General features: G+C 36.1%; 3 protein-coding genes and 1 non-coding gene across 7 annotated transcripts; 2 read left to right on the top strand and 2 right to left on the bottom strand.

The window, feature by feature from the left end:
- Nucleotides 1-2,879, top strand: LOC109083123 (poly(U)-specific endoribonuclease-C-like). 4 transcript variants are annotated; one of them, XM_042749212.1, is made up of 8 exons: nt 322-494; nt 680-800; nt 929-1,028; nt 1,163-1,274; nt 1,435-1,556; nt 2,056-2,168; nt 2,362-2,515; nt 2,619-2,879. In XM_042749212.1, the coding sequence occupies exons 2-8, from the start codon at nt 793-795 to the stop codon at nt 2,877-2,879; spliced, it is 870 nt and encodes a 289-aa protein (XP_042605146.1). In that variant the 5' UTR covers nt 322-494; nt 680-792. The 4 variants fall into 4 exon arrangements, with proteins under 4 accessions (XP_018953491.1, XP_042605146.1, XP_042605162.1 ...); XM_042749228.1 differs by having other exon boundaries at nt 323-494; nt 680-812; XM_019097946.2 differs by lacking the exons at nt 322-494; nt 680-800 and adding an exon at nt 1-300.
- On the bottom strand, nt 2,519-5,172 carry LOC122141537 (troponin T, cardiac muscle-like). Its single transcript, XM_042749190.1, has one exon. It carries the CDS (start codon nt 5,155-5,157, stop codon nt 4,234-4,236), a length of 924 nt encoding a protein of 307 aa, XP_042605124.1. The 5' UTR covers nt 5,158-5,172; the 3' UTR covers nt 2,519-4,233.
- A 1,788-nt stretch (nt 5,173-6,960) lies between these two features.
- Nucleotides 6,961-7,048, top strand: trnay-gua. The gene is given in 2 exon segments: nt 6,961-6,997; nt 7,013-7,048. It is a non-coding gene; the product is annotated as a tRNA-Tyr (tRNA).
- A 1,556-nt stretch (nt 7,049-8,604) lies between these two features.
- On the bottom strand, nt 8,605-22,737 carry cry1a (cryptochrome circadian regulator 1a). Its single transcript, XM_042748974.1, has 14 exons — nt 21,835-22,737; nt 16,508-16,616; nt 15,817-15,959; nt 15,219-15,403; nt 14,954-15,042; nt 13,703-13,843; nt 13,289-13,600; nt 13,046-13,197; nt 11,403-11,605; nt 11,000-11,107; nt 10,765-10,863; nt 10,557-10,634; nt 10,358-10,468; nt 8,605-9,391 (listed from the first exon to the last, which is right to left on the bottom strand). The coding sequence occupies exons 1-13, from the start codon at nt 21,990-21,992 to the stop codon at nt 10,365-10,367; spliced, it is 1,881 nt and encodes a 626-aa protein (XP_042604908.1). The 5' UTR covers nt 21,993-22,737; the 3' UTR covers nt 8,605-9,391; nt 10,358-10,364.
- Nucleotides 22,738-23,484: the final 747 nt, after the last annotated feature.

The raw sequence follows: 23,484 nt of genomic DNA, 5'->3' as shown, positions 1-23,484 counted from the left end.
TTTCTGGCTGAGGTTTGTGTCACTTTTACCACATGTTTTGTTTCCAGACAGACCGCAACCTGTTAAACGCACACTCCCAAATTCCTGGATCTCTGGTTCTTTTCTTCCTCGCTGCTGTTAGATAATACGTCTCGCCCTATAGAAAAACAACCAACCCGGGACGAGATTCCTCAATCGATCAAAATGTTTGTCATAACGTAAAACACACCCATCAAAAAAAAAACAGCTTTTCATCGTTTGAGTGAAGACAGGTGTTCCTTTAAATCACAAAGTGGATGAACCTGCGAATATGGCAAGAGGGTGAGAAAATTATTGGCAACAGATATTTAATGGTCTTTCCGTTTTGTGCTTTAGATCAGCCGCCTCAAAAAAATTTGTGCATTTATTGTGTTTTTAAAATCATGACTATTTTGCCGAACTATGCTGTAAATGTGATCGAGTCCAGATGCAATGTTTTTATTTTAGTTTTCAAGCGCAAACGGGTATAACATCAGGTGTGTATTAATATAAACTGCTAGAATGTTAATAAATGGATATGCACAACGCTATTCTATACGAAGTTTCGTGTATATTTTTAAATTATTTATTTATTTATTTGATGTTATTGCCGTGCTGAATTTGTTGTTTTAGTTGGAAGCGATGCCACATTTACAAACGGCGTCTATTCCACTGTTTCCAGATGCGAGGAACTGCTGCTGTAACTCCATAACATCTTCGTGATTTTTCTTTCCGTAAACCTGTTTTTTTGGGAACGGAACGGAACTTGACAACCAGTTGTTGTGTTGTGTTTTCATGTTAGGGTGACTCACATGGTTACTACAGTAATTATATACTAATAACTACAGTGTTATTATTGCTGTCTTAACTAGGCAGTAGAGCCAGACTTGACTGATTTTAGATGTTTAATGTCATACTTTCTCAACTGCAGTCACGGCATCAATCAGGAGCTCTCAGATGTGCTGAATGAACTGTGGAAGCTGGATGTGAACCGCATGAAACCTGGAAAAGACTATAAAATCAACCTACAGGTAGGTGTTTGTGGGAGGAGGCATGTTTATGAAGATTACATATTAATTTAAGTAAATGCATCATAATATTCCACATACGTGATTGCAGGTGACTTTATCAATCAGTCATTTATTGTGCATTTGTTTTCACACAGGGGAAGGCTGGCTTTGTAGCTGAGGGCCGTAATAATGCCAGGGACAGCGCTAGAGCTCCTCTCTTCGCCTATATCAATGAAAACAAGCTCAAAAGCATTGCTACTTACACCCGTAAGAAGCTAAGCACCATTTCTATACTAATATGCTTTTAATTGCATGTTTTTAATTCCATCCTTATTACAGCCTTATATTATACTTAAATCTAATAAGAAAACTTAGTCACTGATCTGATGCAGTGCATGGCAAAATTGTTTTATTCACTATCTCTTAGACTTCATAAATCTGCTAGACAATTATGAGATGTCTACAGGAGTGGCCGAGCATGTGACAAAAGAGGAGCTTCAGGAAAACCATCTTTTCCTGGATGCTGTTCTGAAGACAGAGGTCATGAAGGTATCTTATTAAAGAATTTGAAGTATGCATGCTATTAACTGTTGCCTGATTGAAAGAGATCATTCCTGACCAGAGCTGCATAGTTACTAATGCTAAAACTACAAAACAGTTTCCAGTAGCATGGGTGTTTTAATTAATATTTAATATTTTATGAATATTTCTATTAAAGTAAGCACTTATTAAAACACATTTTTAATATTTATTTAATTATTGGCTTACAAAATGTGCCATTTATTTATTTAGTAACTTATAAAATGTGCCCTAGTGTATCATGTTTTGTAGCACACTGACTATCCTAGCAGTATTTTTTTGGGGAAAATAAATGCTTATTACAAAAAAACAAACAAAAAAAACAGTAAAGACAAAATTATGGTTTAATGTGTCGGATGGGATGTGGATAGTGAATATGGGCATGTGAGACAAATGTCCAAATGAGCTTTGTAGTACAGGGTGTTGGTTTAAGGAGGAGACTGTTACAATAACGGTTTTGTCTTTGCAGTGTGCCCACAGGTATTTAATACGCAAAGGTCGAGCCAAGTCGGATCCAGCTCAGTTTAAGAGCCAGCTCTATGACATCTGGTTTAAGCTCTATCGCAGAAGCAAAAGTGGAGGGTGAGTTATAATCCTCCTTTGAATGGGCTAGCATATATCACTGTATTTCAAACCTCTAACCTGAACTGGGTTTGTTAGGTTAGTAACTAAGACACAAGATTGTGCTAATGTGCTAATAGTAATTTACGTGCCCAGCATTTATACATTCAGTAGTTTTAATTGAGCTGCCATCTCCCTCTTGTCTCTAATACAGTGAAGATTCATGTGGATTTGAGCATGTGTTTGTTGGTGAAACCAAACATGGTAAAGAGATCATGGGCCTCCACAACTGGGTCCAGTTTTACCATAAGGAGAAACACAATCATGTGGACTACAAAGGATACAACGCCAGAAAAAACAAAGACACGGTATTTCATTTTGAATTGATTTTATAAGGGAAAATTATCTAACCAAGTTAATATAACTTTGTGTGCATTACTTCCAACGTTTAAATTTGGTTCAATTTCACAGCCAGATGAGGACGATCACATCTTGAACCTGCAGTTCAGCTGGAATGGCCTGGTCAAGCCGGTGAGCAGTTGTTTCATTGGCGTCAGCCCAGAGTTTGAGGTGGCTCTTTTTACTATCGTCTTCCTTCTGTCTGATGGGCATGTGACCAATGTTACAGTAAAGGTGGATGAGTACCTGCTTGAGATTGTGGTGTACAGATTTGGGCACGCTATTGGGACTTCATACCCCAAAATGATCAGCAGCAACAACCGGGATTTCTAAATTTTACTGCAAGGTCATACCTGGTACGATTTGAAAAAAAGAGGCTAACTTGATAATCCAAATAATCACTACTACAGCTTGAGGTTCTTAAATCCTTAATCTTGAACTGTTAGTGTGAAATATATATGTAACCAATATACTTTTATGAGGAATCTAGTTTGTACTACTATAAAATTCTGCTTAATTATACAGTTTTGTGCAAAAAAAAAAATGATCTCATTTGTTTGCACTCAGGCCCTTATAGTGGTGTGATCCTTAAATTGCATAGAAATATATGTTTAGCCTATAAACTATATAAACAGCTGTTTTGCATTAGATGCACTAATGTTAATTTCTAAGAACATACAAATTTTTACTGTTTTTTTAAACGCTATGTTAACAGTGATTTATGCATAGCAGTTTTGCATAGGCCCAATCTACCTGCTGCAAGCTTTTAGAAATCATATGCTTTTTTGTTAATCATGCAAGAGAGTTACAAATCAGAAATGAAACACTTATTTATAAATAAAAAAAAAATCGAGACTTAAGCCATCCAAATTTACTGACAATTGAGTTTACTTTTTGAATGGCTTGGGCGCTCAACTGCACTACATGGAGTGGAATGTGGAAAATGGGTCTTTGTGGATGAAGAATATCACTTACACTTTTGTTACTTATCCCTCTTTGAAACTCTGTAGCCTAAAAATTATTCTGCACAAAAATCATTTAGCTTTTTTCATAATGTAAACGAAATGGATACTTTGAAGTATGTACCAAATCATTGCTGTTACAGTAAAATATGTGCCTTATGTTTGTTACAATAAAGACCATTTCCGTTTATATAAAATTTTGTTTTTGTATTTGTTTATTAATAGCTTGTATTCCAGCACTTAATTCCACATTTAAAATGATTTCTTATTTGTAAGATCAGAAGCAAGAGCTTTTGTAGATTGTCAATTAGTAATTGTAGAAAAGCAGTCCTTGTGCCTCTCAAGCTAAGATGCATGTGCATGTTTTCCTAAATTAAATTTCTCTATATTAGTATTTGATAACACGGGGGTTAATGAGCAAAAGTAAATATATATATATATATTTTGATTTGCATTTCTACTGCATATTATGAAATGTTGTGCACAAAGAAAAATGTAACTTTTAAAAGGTTTACAGCATTAGATCAAGACTTCAGATTACATGAAACAAAATATTAACACTATAAATCCCATTACATGTATGATACAATGCTAAATGAATAAAGTGAAATTTTAGATTAATCATAAAAAAAAAAATAAAAATGATGCAGGACTTGCGATTGTGATTCCAACAAACCTTTTTGGTTCTGTTTTGTGTGTCATTGCAACGTGTCAGTCCAGTTAATTTATTTCCAGGACTTCCTGGTGGTCTTTGTTGTCTTAGCTCCTCTTTGATGGTCACTAACACGGTTCCGCAGAACGTTGATGTCGTACTTCTGCCTCTTTAGCTTCTCTGCCAGATCAAACTTCTCAGCGTGGAGTTGAGTGAGCCACTTCCAAAGGTCAAGGGCTTTCTCTCCCAGCTTCTCCTGGTTGAGATGATCGATGTTGAGCGGCTTGCGACGTTCCATCAGACATTTGGTCTTCTTCTCACGTTCTGTCAACCTCTTGCCCTTCTTCTGATCCACCTTTTGCAGGTAGCCACCATAGCCCTTGTTGGAAAGGATCTTCTTTTTCTTGGCGTCCTCCTCGGCACGCAGTTTGGCAGACTCCTCTTCACGCCGTGTTCTTTCCACAGCAAGGCGAGCCTGCCTCTCGCGATCACGCTCTGCTCTGATGCGTTGCTGCTCTGCACGATCAGCCCGACGATGCTCAATGCGGTTCTTCAAAGACACAAGCTCATCCTCTTCCTTCTGCCTGGTGGAGAAGTGCAGCTGAATGAGACTCTGCAATTCATTGAAGTCTTTCTCCACACGCTTCCGGTGGAGGTCATCAAAGTCCACTTTCTCTCCATCAGGCAGCATTGGTGGTATAATGTTGGGAACAAACATCTTAGGCTTGGGTTTGGTGTCTTCCTCTGCCTCTTGTTCATCTTCTTCTTTCTCTTCCTCTATTTCTTCTTCTTCCTCCTCAACCTCTTCTTCAACCTCCTCTTCAGCTGCTTCCTCTTGCTCTTCGTTCACCTCCTCCTGTTCCTCCTCGAACTCCTCCACAAACTCCTCTGTGTCACACATGGTGCTACTTTTGAGTGCTTTTGGGAAGAGTGGGTCACTGAGGAAGTACTGTACAGTCGGTGGTAAAGATCCTGAATGGACTGAGATGTTCTCCATGGACGCCTGGTGGTTTTATAGGGGCCCCCCTCCCCATGTGACATTTGCTAAATGGCTCTTGGGTAAGCTTTTTGAACAGATGCACCTAGGATCTATTTTCTTCCATGCAGGGCCATGTCTTGTCCTATACCCTGACCTCTAACCTCTGACTCTGCCTCCCTAAAACCTTTGTGGTTTGAAATGGAGCCTATGTCAGACTCAAAACAGATGCACTTGTGCATTGGTAGGTATCCTCTTTCACACCAAGTTTGATTAGATTAACTAAGCACTAATATTTAGGCATTGATTTAATTGCCTAGCATCAATAGTTTAATTCCATCCATTGCTTTGAGTAGAAACAATGTCTTTCTGTCATTTTTAGGTTCATGGATCTCTCATTAATTCCATTTCTATGTCAACATTCCAAAATGATGTAGAGAATTTTGTACCCCGCCCTAAAACAATAAATGGAACCCGATGATGGTAGACAGAGAGATAACAGACAAAGTCTGACAAATGTTCAGTGGCGTCTGTACAACTATTTTTGTATTAACATTTCAGCTGGCTGACTCTGCCATTGGAATCCTATGGAACAACTGCCAATCATTTGGGAAAATAAGCATTGAGTCATACCAGTTTTTTGTTGGATGTGTATGGGGGTGTAAGCCTTTAAATAAACAAAAGTTTATATGTGTACTATGGTTCAAAAGTTTAGGGTCAGTACGATTTTTATTTATTTTTTTTGTAAGAAAGTTATACTTTTGTTAAGCAGATTAAAACTTATTAAACTTATCAATTGTGTCAAAAATGTTACAGAATTGTATTTCAAATAAATGCTGTTCTGTTGAACTTCCTATTCATCAAAGAATCTAGGAAAGAAAAGAAGTCTTGGTTTCCACTAAAATTTTAAGCAGCACAACCATTTTCAAATGTGATAAAAAATAAATGTTTCTTTAGTATTTAAAAACAGAAAGGGTTTTTTAAATTGCAATAATATTTCACATTATTGCTGTTTTTTCTGTATTTTAGATAACATAGTTTATTTTATATATATATATATATATATATATATATATATATATATATATATATATATATATATATATATATATATATATATATATATATATATATATAAAATGGTGGTCTCTGAGCCCCATGTTGTGATGGTATTTGTTTTAGGATCATGAAGGAATTTATGGTTCTCCACTGGTCTAATATTAACCTGGTTAAATAAAAGAACTGAAACTGAATTCTCCCAAGGCAACACAATAACGCTGTGGCATCAGTGTGTCTCCTCTCATTAATGCTGGTTTTACTGTTATCTCATTGTGCACTTATATGAAGTAACTGTCTCGTTTATTTTACACATAATGTGACCTGTTCTTACGTCCTTTTCTAATTTCCACCTTAATAATAGACCAGATGAGTGATACCTCAATGATGAATGAAGGTTAATTATGTCCCTCTTCCTCTCTTGTTTGATTATAAATAGTCTTTATGGTCTCACTGCAAGCAGCAAGTTACTGAGTTATCTATCAGCCTTCAGTCTGCCAGCGTGTTATTTGTGAGTGACAGGTGGAGTTCTTATTTAAATCAGCAGCAAGGGACAGCAGTGTTTGCGACGACTGACAGGATGCCCAAATAACCAATTCACAGTTACAGGAGCAATTTCTGCTTTGCAGTATAACGATAAAAAAAGATAGATACAATTGTATATTAAATAAAAAACGTGTATGTCGACACTAAATTTATTTATTATTATTTGATTATTTGTTCTATTTGTTCTTTTTTACAATTTGGTGTAGTTGATTGTGATGTAATCCTTCGATAGCTCAGTTGGTAGAGCGGAGGACTGTAGAGGTGTAATGCTGTCATCCTTAGGTCGCTGGTTCGAATCCGGCTCGAAGGAGAACTTTTGCAAACGCTAAATTTGGAAATGTGTTATATTACAAATGTAGTAATTTACACTCTCAATTTTAGAAACAATTATTTACGTTTTTATTAAGAATCAAATTGATGTAAATAAAGCGTTTAATTAATTTGGAAGATTATACAAAGTGGAAAAACAAAAAAAGGTGTTTCCTCATAGAAGATTTTACATTTATTGATAGTTTACCATGATGTTTAAAGTTTACCAGACTACATCAAAATAGTAAAATTGTCTTTTCGGCATTCTAGTAATGAAATATTGTATATTTGTATTGCTTAATATTTTATATTTGTATACGTGTATTGCTACGTGTACTGCGTTAGGCTAACCGAGACTTGTCATTTGCAATTATATAACGCTGCTCTTTGACTGCTTTTATTGTCCTCATTTGTAAGTCGCTTTGGATAAATGACAATGTAAATGTAAATACATATATTTTGTTGGCACAGGTGAGAGGGAGAAACAGCGCCGTCACGTGGAGATACACAGACTTTTGGATTTTTTTTTTTTATTACCTCTTCTTTCATTTTATGAGTTTCATTTCAGCTGACACTTTTAGATGATTCTTCTTAAATGTCAGAGAAAAGAGGTGGCTGTGCAAATACGCAACATTAATTTCATAACGTGATGTGCCTCGTGCTATCAACTGTTTATGGTTTATGCATGTGCGACATTTCAAAATGCATGAACAAAATAATTTAATCTCTGTCCAGTCATTAGCGTTCATGGACTGAGGTTGCTAATATAAAGAAACGAATAATTATATTGTAGACGTCACGTCTCACGTAACGTGGGGGCGTGACCAAACAATTAATCCATTCAATCTCTGCTACTCTTGTGGCGCATACAAATGTACGGTTTCTCTGTTTGTTTATGTCCATGGGATACCGACAACTGACAATGTTTCTAAAAAGCTAACGTTCCCTCTTTTCACCCTGTCTTTATGTTTTAGGTAAGTAATCAATATTGTAATATTTTTAAGTAGCATAAATGTGATACAATTAAATAAGGCCCCAAAATTACTTGCGATACTCACCCTAAAAATAGCAGCAGTGACTTAGCATTACATAAGAAAAGCAAGCAGCATTTGTTAGAAGAAGAAAAAATAGCATAAACAAGTTTGTTAGGGTTTAAATAGTAAATCAGTACATTTATTGCTTAACACTGAGATTAAAACAGTGTTTGGACCATTATCAGTGTTTTGGACACTTTAATTTGCTACAGTTTGCTAAATTTTTAAGAAGGGTTCGTTTTCAGAAAATGTTTAGCACCTTCTGTTTGCAGATGTTGCTTGGTTTGAGTCAAGTTCATGAATATGAGGTTTAAGTTAACGCTCAAATGTTATCTCACAATTATATATATATATATATATATATATATATATATATATATATATATATATATATATATATATATATGTTTATGTAACAGGTCATCAGCTATGCTGTGTGGTGGAATAGGCATTAGTCACTGAAAAAAAATGTCAGCAGCAGAATGTGTGACAGCATCCTGTAAGTAAATGAGAAAGACAACAATTACATTTACACTTTATTAAACAAACACAATGTGAGAGGATGAGAAACACTGTGGTGACTTGTAGTTCATAGTTAACAGCACTAGAGAGATGCCCAGATAGGAAGCAGTAAACGGGTGCTGAGAAGGTGTACAAGACAGATGTCATTCTGAAAAAAGAGCGATCACAAACTTGTGGTAGAGACTGAAAGAGAACAAGCAAGCAAAGAAGGAGAGATCAAGATCATAAAAATATAGTGCAAGCAAGCATCCCGAGGAGAGGCTTAGCAGTGTACTGCATGGACAGTCTACAAATGCTTTAAAATGTTTCCATAAAGAAGAGAGTAAAATTGATCCACAATAATTCTTTATATCAAAAATATATCAATGGGTCTATGACTACATGTAATAGAGAAAGCACATACAATATTAAATATTTACATTTTGTATGTAAAGTATTTGTCAAATTCTTATATACACAAAAATTTAGTCCCAAACAGTCCAAACATGTACGCAACGTTGACAGAACATTGCAGCTTTGCAGATCACAGAGCCACAATATCATTCCAATGTTGTCAGGATGTTGGTGACCGCTTGGGCGAAGTCCCTGTGGTAATGTACAGTCTTGATTGTTTCGAAGTGCTATGTATTGATGTGCTTATAGAGAGAATCATGCACTCCCTTCAGTCGCTCCCGTCAGTGGGATTTTGGTTCTGTAAAAATGCAAAACGTAACAACTCAAAAAATTTGTGCAAAAAAAAAAAAGCAGGCCTCTGTGAAGTCGTGCTGACTGCTTTGCATCGACTATTTCTGAAAAACAGAAAAAAGACTTCATGAAGCATAAGAATGTGACAAAGAAAAACTGAAATTTTATTAAATTAATTTATTATTTTCTCAAATTTATTCATTGTGATTAATTTGATATGGCATAATTAATTAACTATAAATTCAATGAAATTGTAAGATACATATCAAAAGTTTGGGATCAGTTAAATATAAAATGTTATTTAAATTTAAATATACTATCAAATATAATTTCTGTGATGCAAGGCTGAATTTTCATCAGCCATTACTCCAGTCTTCAGTGTCCTTCAGAAATCATTCAAATATGCTGATTTAGTATCAATGTTGGAAACCGTTGTGCTGTTTAATATTTTTTTTTAACCTGTGTTACTTTTTCAGGATTCTTTGATGAATAAAAAGTGAAACAGAACAGCAATAATTCAAAATAGACATCTTGTCCAACAATACAGCTTTACTATCCCTTTTTATCGATTTAACACACCCTTGCTGAATAAAAGTATTAATTTCTTTTAAAAAAAGAAAGAAAAATTTTTACTGACCCCAAACCATTGAACAGTAGTGCATATTATTACAAATATTGTAATAATATTGTTAATGTTCTCAACACTGATAATAAATCAGCATATTAGAATGACTTCTGAAAGATCATGTGACACTAAGACTGGAGTAAAATAAATTATATTTGAAAGTATATTAAAATAGAATATCATTATTTTATATTGTAATAATATTTCACAATATTACATTTTTTTTTTTCTGTATTTTTCGGTATATTGATCAAATAAATGCAGCCTTGATGCGCATAAGAAACTTCTTCATAAAACATCAAAAATCTAACTGATGCCAAACTGTTGAATATATATATATATATATATATATATATATATATATCTATATATAATATATATATATATATATATATATATATATATATAAAACATTTTGTCCACATACAGACAACTAGTGACAGACCTGATGTTTAAGAGCTGCTCTGCCTCTGGACTTTTGAGCATGTGGCAGGACCAGACTCGTCGCTGTGTCGTTTTCCTGACATCTGGAGGGTGCTGCTATGTGGCCCTCGTCCTGAGAATGAGATTTCAAGATTATAACGCTAACTGTAAAATCTGTATGACATTAGACTGCGCCTTTGGTTAAATGTGGAAGTCATTACCTGGCTGTACAGCAGGACCAGGTATCTGCTGTAAATCTTGCCTGTAGCTCATCATGCTACTACTGATGCTCGCAAAACCTGCGAGACAAACAATCATGACATGTCTTGCATATAGAAAAATAACAATGCTGCTGAGATTTAATGAGAGATTGTTGATAATCGCAGATATAGGCTAGATATTGATGTGTCATTGGCATAGTGTTTATACCTTGCGGTGGCATGATGCTGCTTGTTTGGTGGTCTCCTTGTGAGTAAACCATCGTCCTGCTATGCCATTCACCTTGAGAGGTGGGAGGCATCTGATAGCCTGAGATGAATTTAAGAAAATCTATCAGATACCATAGTAGTGCATATAAGTGTTTAAATTGTTAATTCACAGAAATTAAAATGAACAGACATGTCCTACATATATAAAATATAGGGAAGCTAGAGAACGTGCAAACCTGAAGGTGCAGTGACTTCCTTGGTCTCATCCCCTGTTTGGAATCCCTTTAAGGTTGTAGAATTCTCACCATTTCCATTAGGGTTGGACGGCACCATTGCCAGCAGTCCTGTTGGGAGAGAAGCATCAGTTAGAGAACGATATGAACTCATTCAAGATTCTCTGCAATTTTTCTGCTAATTCAGGCATTTAATTATATACATTTTACACAATTCATTTCAAAAATTAGCCCTCAATATCCAGAAGCTTATTAGTTCACAGAGATCAATCACAATTACATCATTGTTTTTTTTTAGGTAAACGTATTTTGCAGTTACACCAACAATAAAAGTTGCAGACAGCATTTCCAGAGAGTGACGTATGGGCTAGTGTGGCATTTTCATTTCCCTTAGTTTTTGTCTTACCCAGGCCACGGTAGCAGGACAGTTGCTGGTAGATCTGTTTCATGCGCTCTATATTGAGGCGGCTTGCCTCTGCGTGATGCACCATGGGTTTGGGGTAGTGTACACCAATTATACATTTGGCTGCTTTCTGAACGCTGTCAGGAGCATTCCAGGGTTCGTAGATATATTTGGCTGGGATACCCCTTAACACCGGCAAATAACGCCTTCAAGAGAAAAAGAGCGTAGATTTTATATATACACACATGTATGCATTCATGTGGGAAGGAGTGTAGATTTTTTATGTTCACATATGTATTATTTACATATGTTATTTTATGTACAATTTTGAGGTTCACTTTTTATGTTTTATGTTGTTTGTGTATATATATATATATATACACACACACACTGTGGAGATGAAAATCAGAGAACAATCTATAAATTCTTGATTTTTTTTTTTTAAATACTTAAACTGTGGGTATACCACTATTCTTCGAACATGCTTTACAAAATAACCAGAGAATTTTAACAAAAAAAAAAACATTATTTTGTGGAAAAATTAGAGAACAGTCACTGCTGTAGCACAAAAGAAGATTACAACTAAAATTTTGGAGGGTTACAGCTGTCAAAAATGAGTAGGAATTGTGGAGACCCTTGCTTTGAATGACTTCAGCACATCTGTGGCTGCGGGACATCACTAGTTTCTCACACTGCGGTGGTGTGATCTTGGTCCACTCTTCTTCCAGTCTCTTCCCTAGTTCAGTAACTGTAGTGGGTTTCTTAGCCATAATTTTTCCAAAGATTTCATTATTTCAGTTTTCTTAGCTTCAAGGAACTGCTTTACTTGTTTTGCAGTGTGATGGTGACATTGTCTTGCATGAAATATGCAGGCTGACTTGGAGATGCTTGCACGAAAGGAACTGCATGTTGTTGAACGAGGTTCTGATAAACACTTGCATTCACTTTGCCATGTATCTATATAAGAGGTCCAGCTCCTGCTGCACAAAACATGCCCCAAACCATGACACTTCCTCCTCCAACTTTCACTGACTTTTTTATGCACTCAGGGTTCAGTCTTTCTCCATTTTGATGCTGAACATAATGTTTCCCATCTGACCCAAATAAATGAAACTTGCTCTCATTACTAAAGTTAACTTTGGAGTGGTTCTCCTCTCTCCACACAACATGCTCCTCAGCAAAGGTGAATCTAGCCTTTTGATTCTTTCTGCTGATGAGAGGCACAGTCTCTGCAGAGTGTGCATTCAGTCAGACTTCTCTTGAATGTGCTGAGACAGATTCTCCCTGTTCAGTGCTGAACTGGCAAGCAATTCCAGCTGCAGTGTTGAACCGATTCCAAACTGACTTTGAAATTTAGGAAACTGTAGGTTGTTCTCTAATTTTGATCTCCACTGTGTGTGTGTGTGTGTGTGTGTGTGTGTGTAAATTTAGGAAAATTACACACATACACACACACACACACATATACATCATATATATATACATACATATATATATATATATATATATTATATATATAATATATATATATTTATATATATTATATATAAGATATCTATATATAGAGAGAGAGAGAGAGATAAAGAGAACCCTTTTTTAATCATAATTTAATTGATCTTTGTTTTCACTGTACAGTTCTAACTTACCGTATATAGTCTCCGTTGGGGTCAGTGCGGCGGCCGAAGCCCACGGGACAGTAGCAGTGGAAGAACTGCTGGAAGAAGGAGCTACAGGACAGCCACATCCAGCTTCCTGCATTCACGCTCCAGTCTGCATCCAGCAACAGCTCCTCAAAGACCTGTGAAGACACACGTATGTGAGTGCTGCACCTGAAGGTCTGTCATATTAGTAAAATATCAAAAATTATCACAATCATGAGCTCTTTATACTTTCATGCCCTCCTCCCAGCTGATCCACAGGTCTCCGCGGGTGAGGAAACAAGCAACTGCATGCCGGGCTAGATGGTGGATCCAGCCCTCTTGTCTCAGTTGTGTCATGATGGCATCGATCCAGGGGAAACCCGTCCTGCCCTCAGCCCACTTGGCCAAAGCCTCTGGGTTTTTGTCCCATGGGATCTGCACGCAAATAGGATTGCCTTCCATCTTGTCAAAGCGTGGGTTGTTGGTGGCGGCCGTGTAAAAGAATTCACGCCACAGTAATTGGCCATAGAGGGACAGAGGAGGTGAGCTGTTCTTTTTGACCTGTGGAGATTATTCAGTGAACTCTTCTACATGATCCCTAAGTCTGTTTAACATAAACAACATAATTTGAAGTAAATAAGATACATATGATGACATGCTGACCTTTCTGTAGAGGTCTGTGAGTTTGAAGTAGAAGAGTCGACAGGAGAGGCAGCCAAATCTTAAATATGGACTGAGGCCAGTGGGACTGGCCAACAGCGAATTGGCATTCATTCTTGGACGCTCAAAGTTGGCCACCCAAGCCTAGAAAAAAAGTTTGTTATGAAAGAATCATTCATTTACTGAGCTCATCACTAAGGATGGCCAGTGGCCACCTTGTCTTACAAACTTTAGTTTAAGTTTTCTGTGATTTGTTGAACAAAATTATTTAAAGGGTAAACATGCACTACTGCTCACAAGTTTGGGGTTACACCGTATCCTAACTACACGCGACGCAACAAGATTTCAGTGACAAGCAATTTGGCTGTCCACACCAGATGCAACACGACAATGGGACGCGATAGAATCACTCAAATATCAGCCATGTTTATCATCTAATCATCTAATATTAAACATTTTAACATTATTAAAAGTAAATACTGAGTGACTGATAGCATCTTTGTTATGGAATACACTAGTTGGGTCGCACAGAGATCACAATCTTAACATACATGTTTACTTTAATTTTTTTTCAAGATCTGAGGTAAACCATCTATTGTCGCTTTCAGTATGGCTCGAACTCAAATTAGACACTTAACATTTAATAAAGCACATAATCATCACTTGAGATTATCACTGTCATAGTTTGCATGTTGTTTTTCCAGCCGCGACGTTGCAGAAATAGAAACCGTTTCTAAAATAGAAACTTTGCGTGCCACCATCGCAGCTGGTTAGGACAAAAACTCTGATTAATATGGAAGAGACACATTTTATTGCATGTCGCAGCATTGCATCACGTGTAGTTAGGACACGGTGGTAGTAAGATTTTTTTTTATGCATTTGAAAGAAATCTCTTATGCTCAAAGAGGCTGCATTTATTTGATCAAAAATACAGTGAAAACAGTAATACCATTATCTTTGCTGTCACTTTTTATCAATTTAATGCATCCTTGCTAATTATAAAAGTATTAAAAATAAATTATTTAATCAATTAATAAATGACACCAAACTTAGTGTAGATGGTGAGGATTTTTTGAAAGAATAATATATGATCATCTCAAAAGCATCAGTTAAAATAGGTCATATTATTAACGACTCAATAAATGTAATTTATTTATTTTAAATGGATTTCTGAATTTATATAGTTTGCTGAGTTATATTTCTAAAATTTCAATCCTACAGCTCTATATGTGTGATTTATGGAGTGTCTCCAACCTTTCTCTCCAGGTGCCTCTCCAGACGAGTGAGGGCCTCTGTTTCTCCTCCAGGCCACACAGCTGAGGACAGGCCTTCTGTGTCAAAGCCTGTTCCAGGAAAAACATCAACAATTACCCTTTATACAGTGCAACTTTTAAACATAAGGACAGTTTGACTGATTCCCATGTTGTTTAAGAATGCATTACATACTTAATGTAGGTGAGTATTTTAGTATCCTATACATTTTAGCTTGAAGCTGTTTTTTTAAAGATAGCAGACTAACCAAGCTCTTCCAAAGAAGGAACCCCGAACTTCTCATCGTGGTCTTCAGAGACCGGCGTGGTGCACGGCCCCATGACTTCTGCTGTGATGGTCTCTGCCGGGGTCTCCACTGCCTCCATCCTGCTGATGAGGGTCTGGAAGCGCTTGTACGTGAGCGGAGACTGGCCTCCATTCAGCTCGATGATCCTGAGAAACCACAATCCACCAGTGAGTAAAAAAGAATCTCTGATCAACGGTTGCCATCCACCATATCAGACAAGCTTTTGATCTTTTCTAATGTCAGTCTATGGCATTCGTGTGCGTTTGAATACGGCAGAATCTTACAAACGTGAAAATACGATAAAAACGTTGCTGCAGAACGACTTATAATGCTGAAATAAGATAGTCAGCGAGGATACACAAAGATTTGTTTAATAAACCTTGAGAATATTATTGTTAAGAACACCTACCTTTGCTCCAATGTTAATGTTTTAAATTCGCATATGATTTAGGAAAGTATTGTAAAGTAAGTAATGGCATTCAGTTACAACTAATTAAATAAACTAATTAATTATAGACCAAAAGTTACAACAAAATTGAATGGATTTGGAAGTACGTACTTGTCCAGATCATAGAGCGTGTGAGAGATGCGAACTATCACCTCCACACCTGCCTCACTGGCCAGCTTCTTGATGGCTGCGTCTCGCTCCTTTCCGAATGGCTCTGAGTCATACTCGTAGGACAGACGTGTTATGTTCCACTCCTGGATGCGTTACAAATCATACCATTAAAGGGCTTAAAATATTCCCCCATAGACACAATAGTTAAAGAGCGAGCCATGTCACAACTAGATTAAATGGAAAATGTTTTTGCTTCAGTCTTAGTTAAAGAGAGAGCCAAGTCGCATAACACGATAAAGATATAGTTTCTAAAAAGTTTTCAGTATTAAAGAACAGCATGTCCACACCAACAACTACGATAAAGACAAAGAAAAACGATATCGTTGGAATCACTTTCAAAACGATTTTTTCCATGATGAACGATAAAAAATTGACAGCCAATCAGAATCCATCCTGCTGTAACGCGCTCGAGAACTTAAAGCGGCAGACGAGCGTGCGCTTAGAATAAACAGAAGATATCGTTCGCTGGTGTGGACGCTAATATCGTTATCTTTATAGTTATCTTTATAGTTATCGTTCTTGGTGTGAACGGGCCTTTATTCTTTCTAATCCAGGATATTTCATAAATCAGAAATGTTATCCATGTGCAAGATTATTACTATACTGAAATGTAACAATTGTCAACTGAAACCTTAAACAGCCTGGGGAAGACATCGGTGGGTTGGCCACGGATAACGAAGAGTCGCGAGTTGAGTTTGCGGAGGCTGGCGTCCAAGTCTTCCAAACACTGCAGTAAAAACCTGAGCAACAAGAGACAGGACATGTATTTATAGCAACATACTCTATAAGTCTAATAAGAAGATGGTTATACTCAATATCTATTGCGCAACAGAATATACTGAACTGTAAAACATGTCAAAGAGGGCAAGGCATTGAACAAGACTAGGGTAAAAATAGAAACTATCTGCTGACAGAATAATTGCTATAATTAAAGATTACTACTTGCTTAAGCTGCAGTGCATTGCAAAATGTTTCAACCTCATCCAATGTTTTACCCAATTTTTAATGCATTTTTTGGACAAAAATTATGACAAAATCTCATTTTTTGTGATATATATATATAGAGATAGAGAGAGAAAGAGAGAGAGAGAAAGAATTGAAGAATTTAGAATTGATCATTTTAGTGTTGCTTTAAATGAAAATTTTTTTTCTTATATATGATATATAAATATTTGTAACTGCCTTTCAATTTGATAAACATATCATAATCTGTCACAATGGTAATTGGTTAATTACTTCATTCCTGCTTTGGAAATTGGGAAAACATAAAAAATACAGAACGCCTGAGTCAGTGTGGCAATATTAGCATGATTACATCTTACAAATAGCCATGCTAACAGTGAAAGAAACTGCTAACTGAACATTGATATGTTTTATTATGCACAGAACTGCCATTAAACCGGCTGCTGCCCTTTTATAACTGCCATTATGCATGCACAGACACTCATTTCATCATTCAAGAGATGCACTCCAATGACCCTGAATTCAAAGTTCCAATGTTCCAAAGTTCCAAAGTTGCTACTAACTGCTGTACCTTTCAAAGTTTTGAAATCCAGTGATTATTTCATCATCAACCTGGTATCTTAAAGACCTTACACTTACAGTTATTCATCCTTGCCATTGCTAGCACCATGTTCTACCAGTTGAGTTGAATAAACTGAATAAACTATGAATGGTGCAGTCCTTTGTAGAATTACCAGCCAAAGTTTTTATATTGCAGTTGCAAGCATTACTCTTGACTGATTTGATTGCTTCATTTTTTTTAAGCACTGGATGGAAATTTAACAATGTGACAAACTGAATAATTGAATATTATTTGATTCAGTAAAGTAGTGAGTTACCTTAAAAATTTGGTCCATGTTCAGATGAAGACTTCATTATTTCAGTTTTATTCTCCCACTGGTAAATTGGGTCATTAAAAAGAACCATGCCATGTGAGCAGTTTTTTAAAATAATGTACAGAACATTTCATTTTCAGTTGAAAAGTGGTGCAGAAAACCCAATGGATATTTTAAAATCGCAAGCAACAACGAACTGAAGAGCACTTGGCCATGATGCAGCGTGTTATTGACCCAGAAACCCATTTTTATTGTGTGTATGACTTAAACTCAAGTGCTGAGTAAGAGGAGAGGAATAAATTCTGTATAGATAGATTATCTTTAACCGCTAGACAACCTCGGATAGTCCTGGCCAAACTATACTTGATCTCAAATGAAATCTCTCCGAAACTACCTTGTTATCACACACTCATATACATATACACTCACACATAACAGAAGTGTAATATGCATTTCAAGGATTTCTGTGCAGACACTAACTTAATATGTCCTGGCATGACAGTTTTGCATAATCTTTAGTACTAAACCTTTAATCCATTTGACATATAGTCATTTTTCTCTCTGGACTTAACAATAAGATGCTAAAGAATGTAGCCTGGTGCTCTACAGAGTGACCAGTCAAATATTTATTTAGTGCCACATTGACTACAGTCCGTTTGAGATTGATTCATCATGATTTTGTGATAAAATTATCAAAACAAAAGCAAGATGGATAAACTGAATATAGCAGGAGGGATCTGAGCAATGTCGATTGACCAAAATATCAAAGATTCTTTGGCATGGGACAAATCTAGGAAACAGATAACCATTCTGGTGACACCTTAATATCATGGCAGGTTAGCATGGGTGAACAGCACCATTCACATTTTTTGCAATTTTTCTTTATTAGAAGACCAGATAATATTCCTGTACTTTGTCAATGAAATCTCACTGAGATATTCATTATTATGTTGAAGTTACACAACAAAACGAGAAACGGCGGCTCTTATTGGTTAATGCAGTCAAAAATACGGTCAAACTAGTAGTGTTGTTAAATATTTTTACAGTTTAAAATAACTGTTTTCTATTTTGAAATGTAATGTATTCTTGTAATGCCAAAGCTGAATTTTCAGCAGCCATTATTCCTGTTCAGAGTCACTTGATCCTTCAGAAATAATTCTAATATGTTATTTGCTACGCAAGAAACATTTCATAGAGTCATACTGTTAGTGATGTTAAAAACATTTTTGAAGTTTTTCGAAATCCTGAAATGGAAAGGGATCCCACATTTTCAACATGCTCTCAATTTCGGCTCTCTCTGTATATCATTGTTAACAGATGATTCATGCTGCACCAAAAAATCTGCCCTTTTATTTCCGTACTGTTGTACAATCCTGCCTGCTCACAGGAAACGTTGTCCTCCACACGCAGTCGGTGATAATGTGTAAATCCCTGTCTAAGCCGTAGCCTCCCTCTCTTTGTCACCGACTCACCGCTGTATGATCGGAATCAAAGACAACGTCTTCTCTAGTCGTCTGATCCAGTGACACACAAACAACTCGGGTCAGACAGAACACCACAGTATCATGTTATATGACAAACTGCATCACTGTCGTAATGATTACAGAGATAATATAGTGCCTCATGTTCAAATGTGAAATTAAAGTGCATCAAGTTTGTTAGCAGTCAGTTTTATGGATGTGAGCTACAATTTTAATTTTTTCCAAAAAAACAAAATAGTTTACCACAACCATGCATAATTATTCTGATTTCATTCACTTGTCCCTAATTAGACAGATTTTACAGAGCCAGTTTGAGATGGATGCACCTACAGTAACCAAGCAAGCATAAACAAAATCTAAATCCTGTTTTTAATTGGTTTATTATTTTATATCTTGTAAATGTTACCATCTTTCCCAGTTTATGTAAACTAGGTGGGTCCTACCAGAGCCTATTTTGATTCCATAGTGAATTAAGTAGGTCACCACAGCTGAGCACATTACTAAGCATTTTGTAGTAGGCATTATGATCACCCTCTATAACACAATGACCCATTTCCCAACACAATGGAGACTCTGGAGGGCGGATGCAGGTGGGAGACACTAAGCACTGCTACATCATTATATCATCCAGCAGTAGACCTCACCTCAAGTGTGTGCCAACATGCATTTATAGAAATGGACATGCATGCACACACACAACATGCTATAGTGATTGGACATACTGCACAGGGTGTAGAAAGCTTTTTAATACAAGATGTTTATCATTTACTCATCCTCATGTTATTTCACATCCATATGACTTACTTTCTAACATGAATCACAAAAGGAGATATTTATGGAATTTCCAAGCTGCTCTTTTCCATACAGTCAAGCAAGATTTTGAGTGAACATTATATTTCAGTCTGTTCATCCCTCAAATCTATTATAAGACTACATTTTTGTTCTTTTTGCAGCTTACAGTCTCAAGTTCCCATCTACTTTCATTTCATGAAGAGCGCATTTTTCAAACTCCTCGTGTTCTGCGTTGGAACTTCGAAAGTCAAACTGTTTGGAATGACATTAGGGTGAGTAAATAAAGACATGTATTTTTTTTTTTTAACAGATAAACTACCCCTTGAAGAGTTTTAGAGATGTATAGTAAGCAAGCATGGGTGTGGAAAGCTGATGTAAGGGTCTGTGTTATGTAATACTGCTTGTAGTTAAGAACACAAAACAGAGACTCTGTTACTAATGCATTTGTAGCTTTATGTATGTGCAAATTCTATGAATATAAAGTAAATGAATATAAACCTCATCTTTAAAAACAAGAATTTAAACTTTATAAAAAAAATATTTATTTTAATATTACTTGAACACAATTTCAATAGTCTGTCCATTGCCACAAAAATAAACCTCCATGTGCTGAGCATTTAGCAGCAACTCACTGACAGTTTAGGCAGTTGAGTTTTATTCCTGTGTGTGAGCTCACTGGGAAACAGGGTCAAAAAATGCAAGAAATTCTGCCTCCTTTTTGAAAACCAATATAGCCTTACATAGAAACCTTGACTTGGTTTAAGTCAGTGTTTTAAACTGGCTTACTTCCAATGCAATTCAGAAACCCATTGAGAAGTGACTTGCCACTGCACTGACTAGACTCAGCTAGTTACAAAACATTCTAGTTTTTCTTTAGTATTTCAGATACTATGACATACTAATACTCAAAGGTAAAGACATGCACTAGCTGCAATCATTCACTCACTTGTTCTTTAATCAGGGTGTAAATCCACTAATTGGCCACTGATTGAAATTGCCAACACTTGTAAAAAGGCTTCATTAAAAGTCTGTCAGTCCAATAAGTTTTGTTATTACTATACTGGTAATAGTTTACCTTAGTTTACACATTAGTTTACTGGTAATAGTTGTATTATTTGTAACACATTTTTAAAAATGCATATTTAAACTAATAGAGGTTCTGCTATACATGTAAAAGTATTTTGATAATGCACTTTGATCTTAGTGCATCCTTGCAGTGATGCCATTGTTACAGAATAGATAGAATAAAGTAGTAGGTTAAATAGATTATAACAGAACACATAAGAACTAGAATTAAACAAAATAGAATAGCGTACAACAGATTAGAACTTAATATAATCTATTATGATAGATAAGATGAAGCTAGATAAGAACAGTACAGAAAAATAAGAGTAGAATAAAAAAGAATCAGTGGAATAGATTAAAATAGAACAATCAATAGAATGGATATGTTACAGTAGAATAGAATGGTAACACTTTTTAAAATAACTTTCCATTTTTTAACCTAGTTAACATTAACTAACAATGAAATGTAAAGCATTTATCAATTTTAGTTCGTTAATTTCAATTCATTACATAAAAACGTATTATTATTTAATGGACCTAAGTTAACATGAACTAACGATGAATGTTTGTATTTTTACTAAACATTAACAATGAGCAATACACTTGTTTCAGCATTTATTAATCTTTGTATTGCAATGACTAAATGTTAGCGATACAATTTTTTTTTTTTTTTTTTTTTTTTTTTTTTTTTGTATTCCATTTTTTTGTAGACTGATGTTTATTAGATTTTGCAATGCTTTCCAAGCTCAGATGAATTATTATTTGGCGTCCCGATCCATTACCTCCACCTGCTGATCCCGACGTTGGAGGATCCGGCGAACCAGGGGTCGAGGATGTACACACAGCGGACAGTGTGCGCTCCCTGGATGGAGTCTCTGAGTGAAGGATTGTCGTGGAGCCGCAAGCCCTTCCTGAACCAGTGGACCGTATTTACCACCATTACTCCACTCAAGTCCCTTCAGCCGTTTGTAGTATGCCGGGGTGCTACGATACAGACCTCCTTCGAGTCAGTCTACTACACACTCCAAAGAATAAACTGCTTTCAAACGCGTAAAAACGACAAATTATCTAATAAAGTCACTGTGTATGCACGTTCAAATTATTATGGATTATACCCGGGGGGAAAAATAGTTAGCCTTGCTCTAACAAAACACTTTCCATCATCACGTCTAATGATTTGGAACACGACCTCAGTTGAAGCATTGGGGCAAGCGCTGGTTATCCGCGCAACAGCCGAATACACGACTGGCTTTAGGACCAGGACGCAGCGCAAAGTACACTTCCCTGTTGTATAACTTGTTTTTCTGAATTATCCAAAATAATAATCAGCAATACTGTACATGTTTTATATCTCGCCTTTAAAGAAAGTTGACCTGTGGGTTCACTTGAATCTCAATGCGCGCAGTCTTCCAGCTGAGGTCAACACGGAGTCAGACGCGCGAGCCCGAAATCAGCGCAGTTATGTAAATATTAATATTCCCTCGAGCACCTTGTAACCGCGTTACAGGCAGCTTTCGCAAAATAAAGCAAAATCCCGAATGAAACGAGACCTCATATTAGGTATTTAACGCGTCTTGGTTGGTTTCCCTCAACGTTACGTCCACTTATTAATATTTTTCCACAGCGAAGGCTCCATACACTCCCAGCCGTGCAATTCAGTCGGTCGACTTAAACTCCACCTAGTTGATTGCGCACATGAAATAGGGCGTTTTGATTGGTTAAGTCCAAGTGTGACGTACTTGATCCTCAGTCACGTTCCTTTGGTGTGATAAACTAACATACTAACCAGTTATACTTTATAAAATGTTGTTCATTAGGTATTGTGAATGAACAATAATCTTGATGTAGTCTTTGTTAATATGCGAAATTAATGTTTTATTTTTTATTTAAAAAAAAATGCATAAAATTATAAATTTTATTTAAAATCGCTGTATGTGCAAACTACACGTATAAACATCGCAAGGTTTGATTTATACACTGCCACCTCATAAAAACCGTAAAGGACTTTAGTGTTCAGTCCTCGAAGCTGATTGGCTGGAGCTGCAGTACCCGGATGGGCACATGGGATGCGACGTGAGCAAGAGCAAGCTCGCATCAATGCGCTGTGTTTGCCTGAAGCGAGATGGCGCTGTTGAGACGCGCTGTTGAAATCAGTTTTTTTACAAGTGTAAAAAAAAAAAGTTTTTTGCCTTTCTTTACACAATAACAACATCAGTGATCTGCATGAATGTAATTATGTTCATATTTCTTACATCTCTGTAAGATCATTTTTAAGCTAAATTGCATTTTGTTTACTATTTAGTTGTCGATTATGCTAGTTATTTAATATAATAGATATTTGCTTTTACTGCAAAAGACAAAATAATAATGATCCTGTAAATATGTTTACATCAGTATCGTGTATTGCGTATCAAGCATCAGTGACTCTTTGT

This window comes from Cyprinus carpio, chromosome A4 (assembly GCF_018340385.1).
Source record: "Cyprinus carpio isolate SPL01 chromosome A4, ASM1834038v1, whole genome shotgun sequence".
Classification (NCBI taxonomy): Eukaryota; Metazoa; Chordata; class Actinopteri; order Cypriniformes; family Cyprinidae; genus Cyprinus; species Cyprinus carpio.
The sequence above is the reverse complement of the archived record's forward strand: the minus strand, read 5'-3'. Positions and strand labels throughout refer to the sequence as shown.

Bases quoted from the DNA above. Each gene is read 5' to 3' on its own strand.
- LOC109083123 (XM_019097946.2), top strand. The intron at 1,029-1,162 runs GTAGGTGTTTGT...GTTTTCACACAG, and splicing joins ACTATAAAATCAACCTACAG to GGGAAGGCTGGCTTTGTAGC. The intron at 1,275-1,434 runs GTAAGAAGCTAA...ACTATCTCTTAG, and splicing joins AAGCATTGCTACTTACACCC to ACTTCATAAATCTGCTAGAC.
- LOC122141537 (XM_042749190.1), bottom strand. From the start codon at position 5,157: ATGGAGAACATCTCAGTCCATTCAGGATCTTTACCACCGACTGTACAG.
- cry1a (XM_042748974.1), bottom strand. From the start codon at position 21,992: ATGGTGGTAAATACGGTCCACTGGTTCAGGAAGGGCTTGCGGCTCCAC. The intron at 15,043-15,218 runs GTTAGTCTGCTA...TTCCTGGAACAG, and splicing joins TCCTTCTTTGGAAGAGCTTG to GCTTTGACACAGAAGGCCTG. The intron at 10,469-10,556 runs GTAATGACTTCC...TCTCATTCTCAG, and splicing joins TGGTCCTGCTGTACAGCCAG to GACGAGGGCCACATAGCAGC.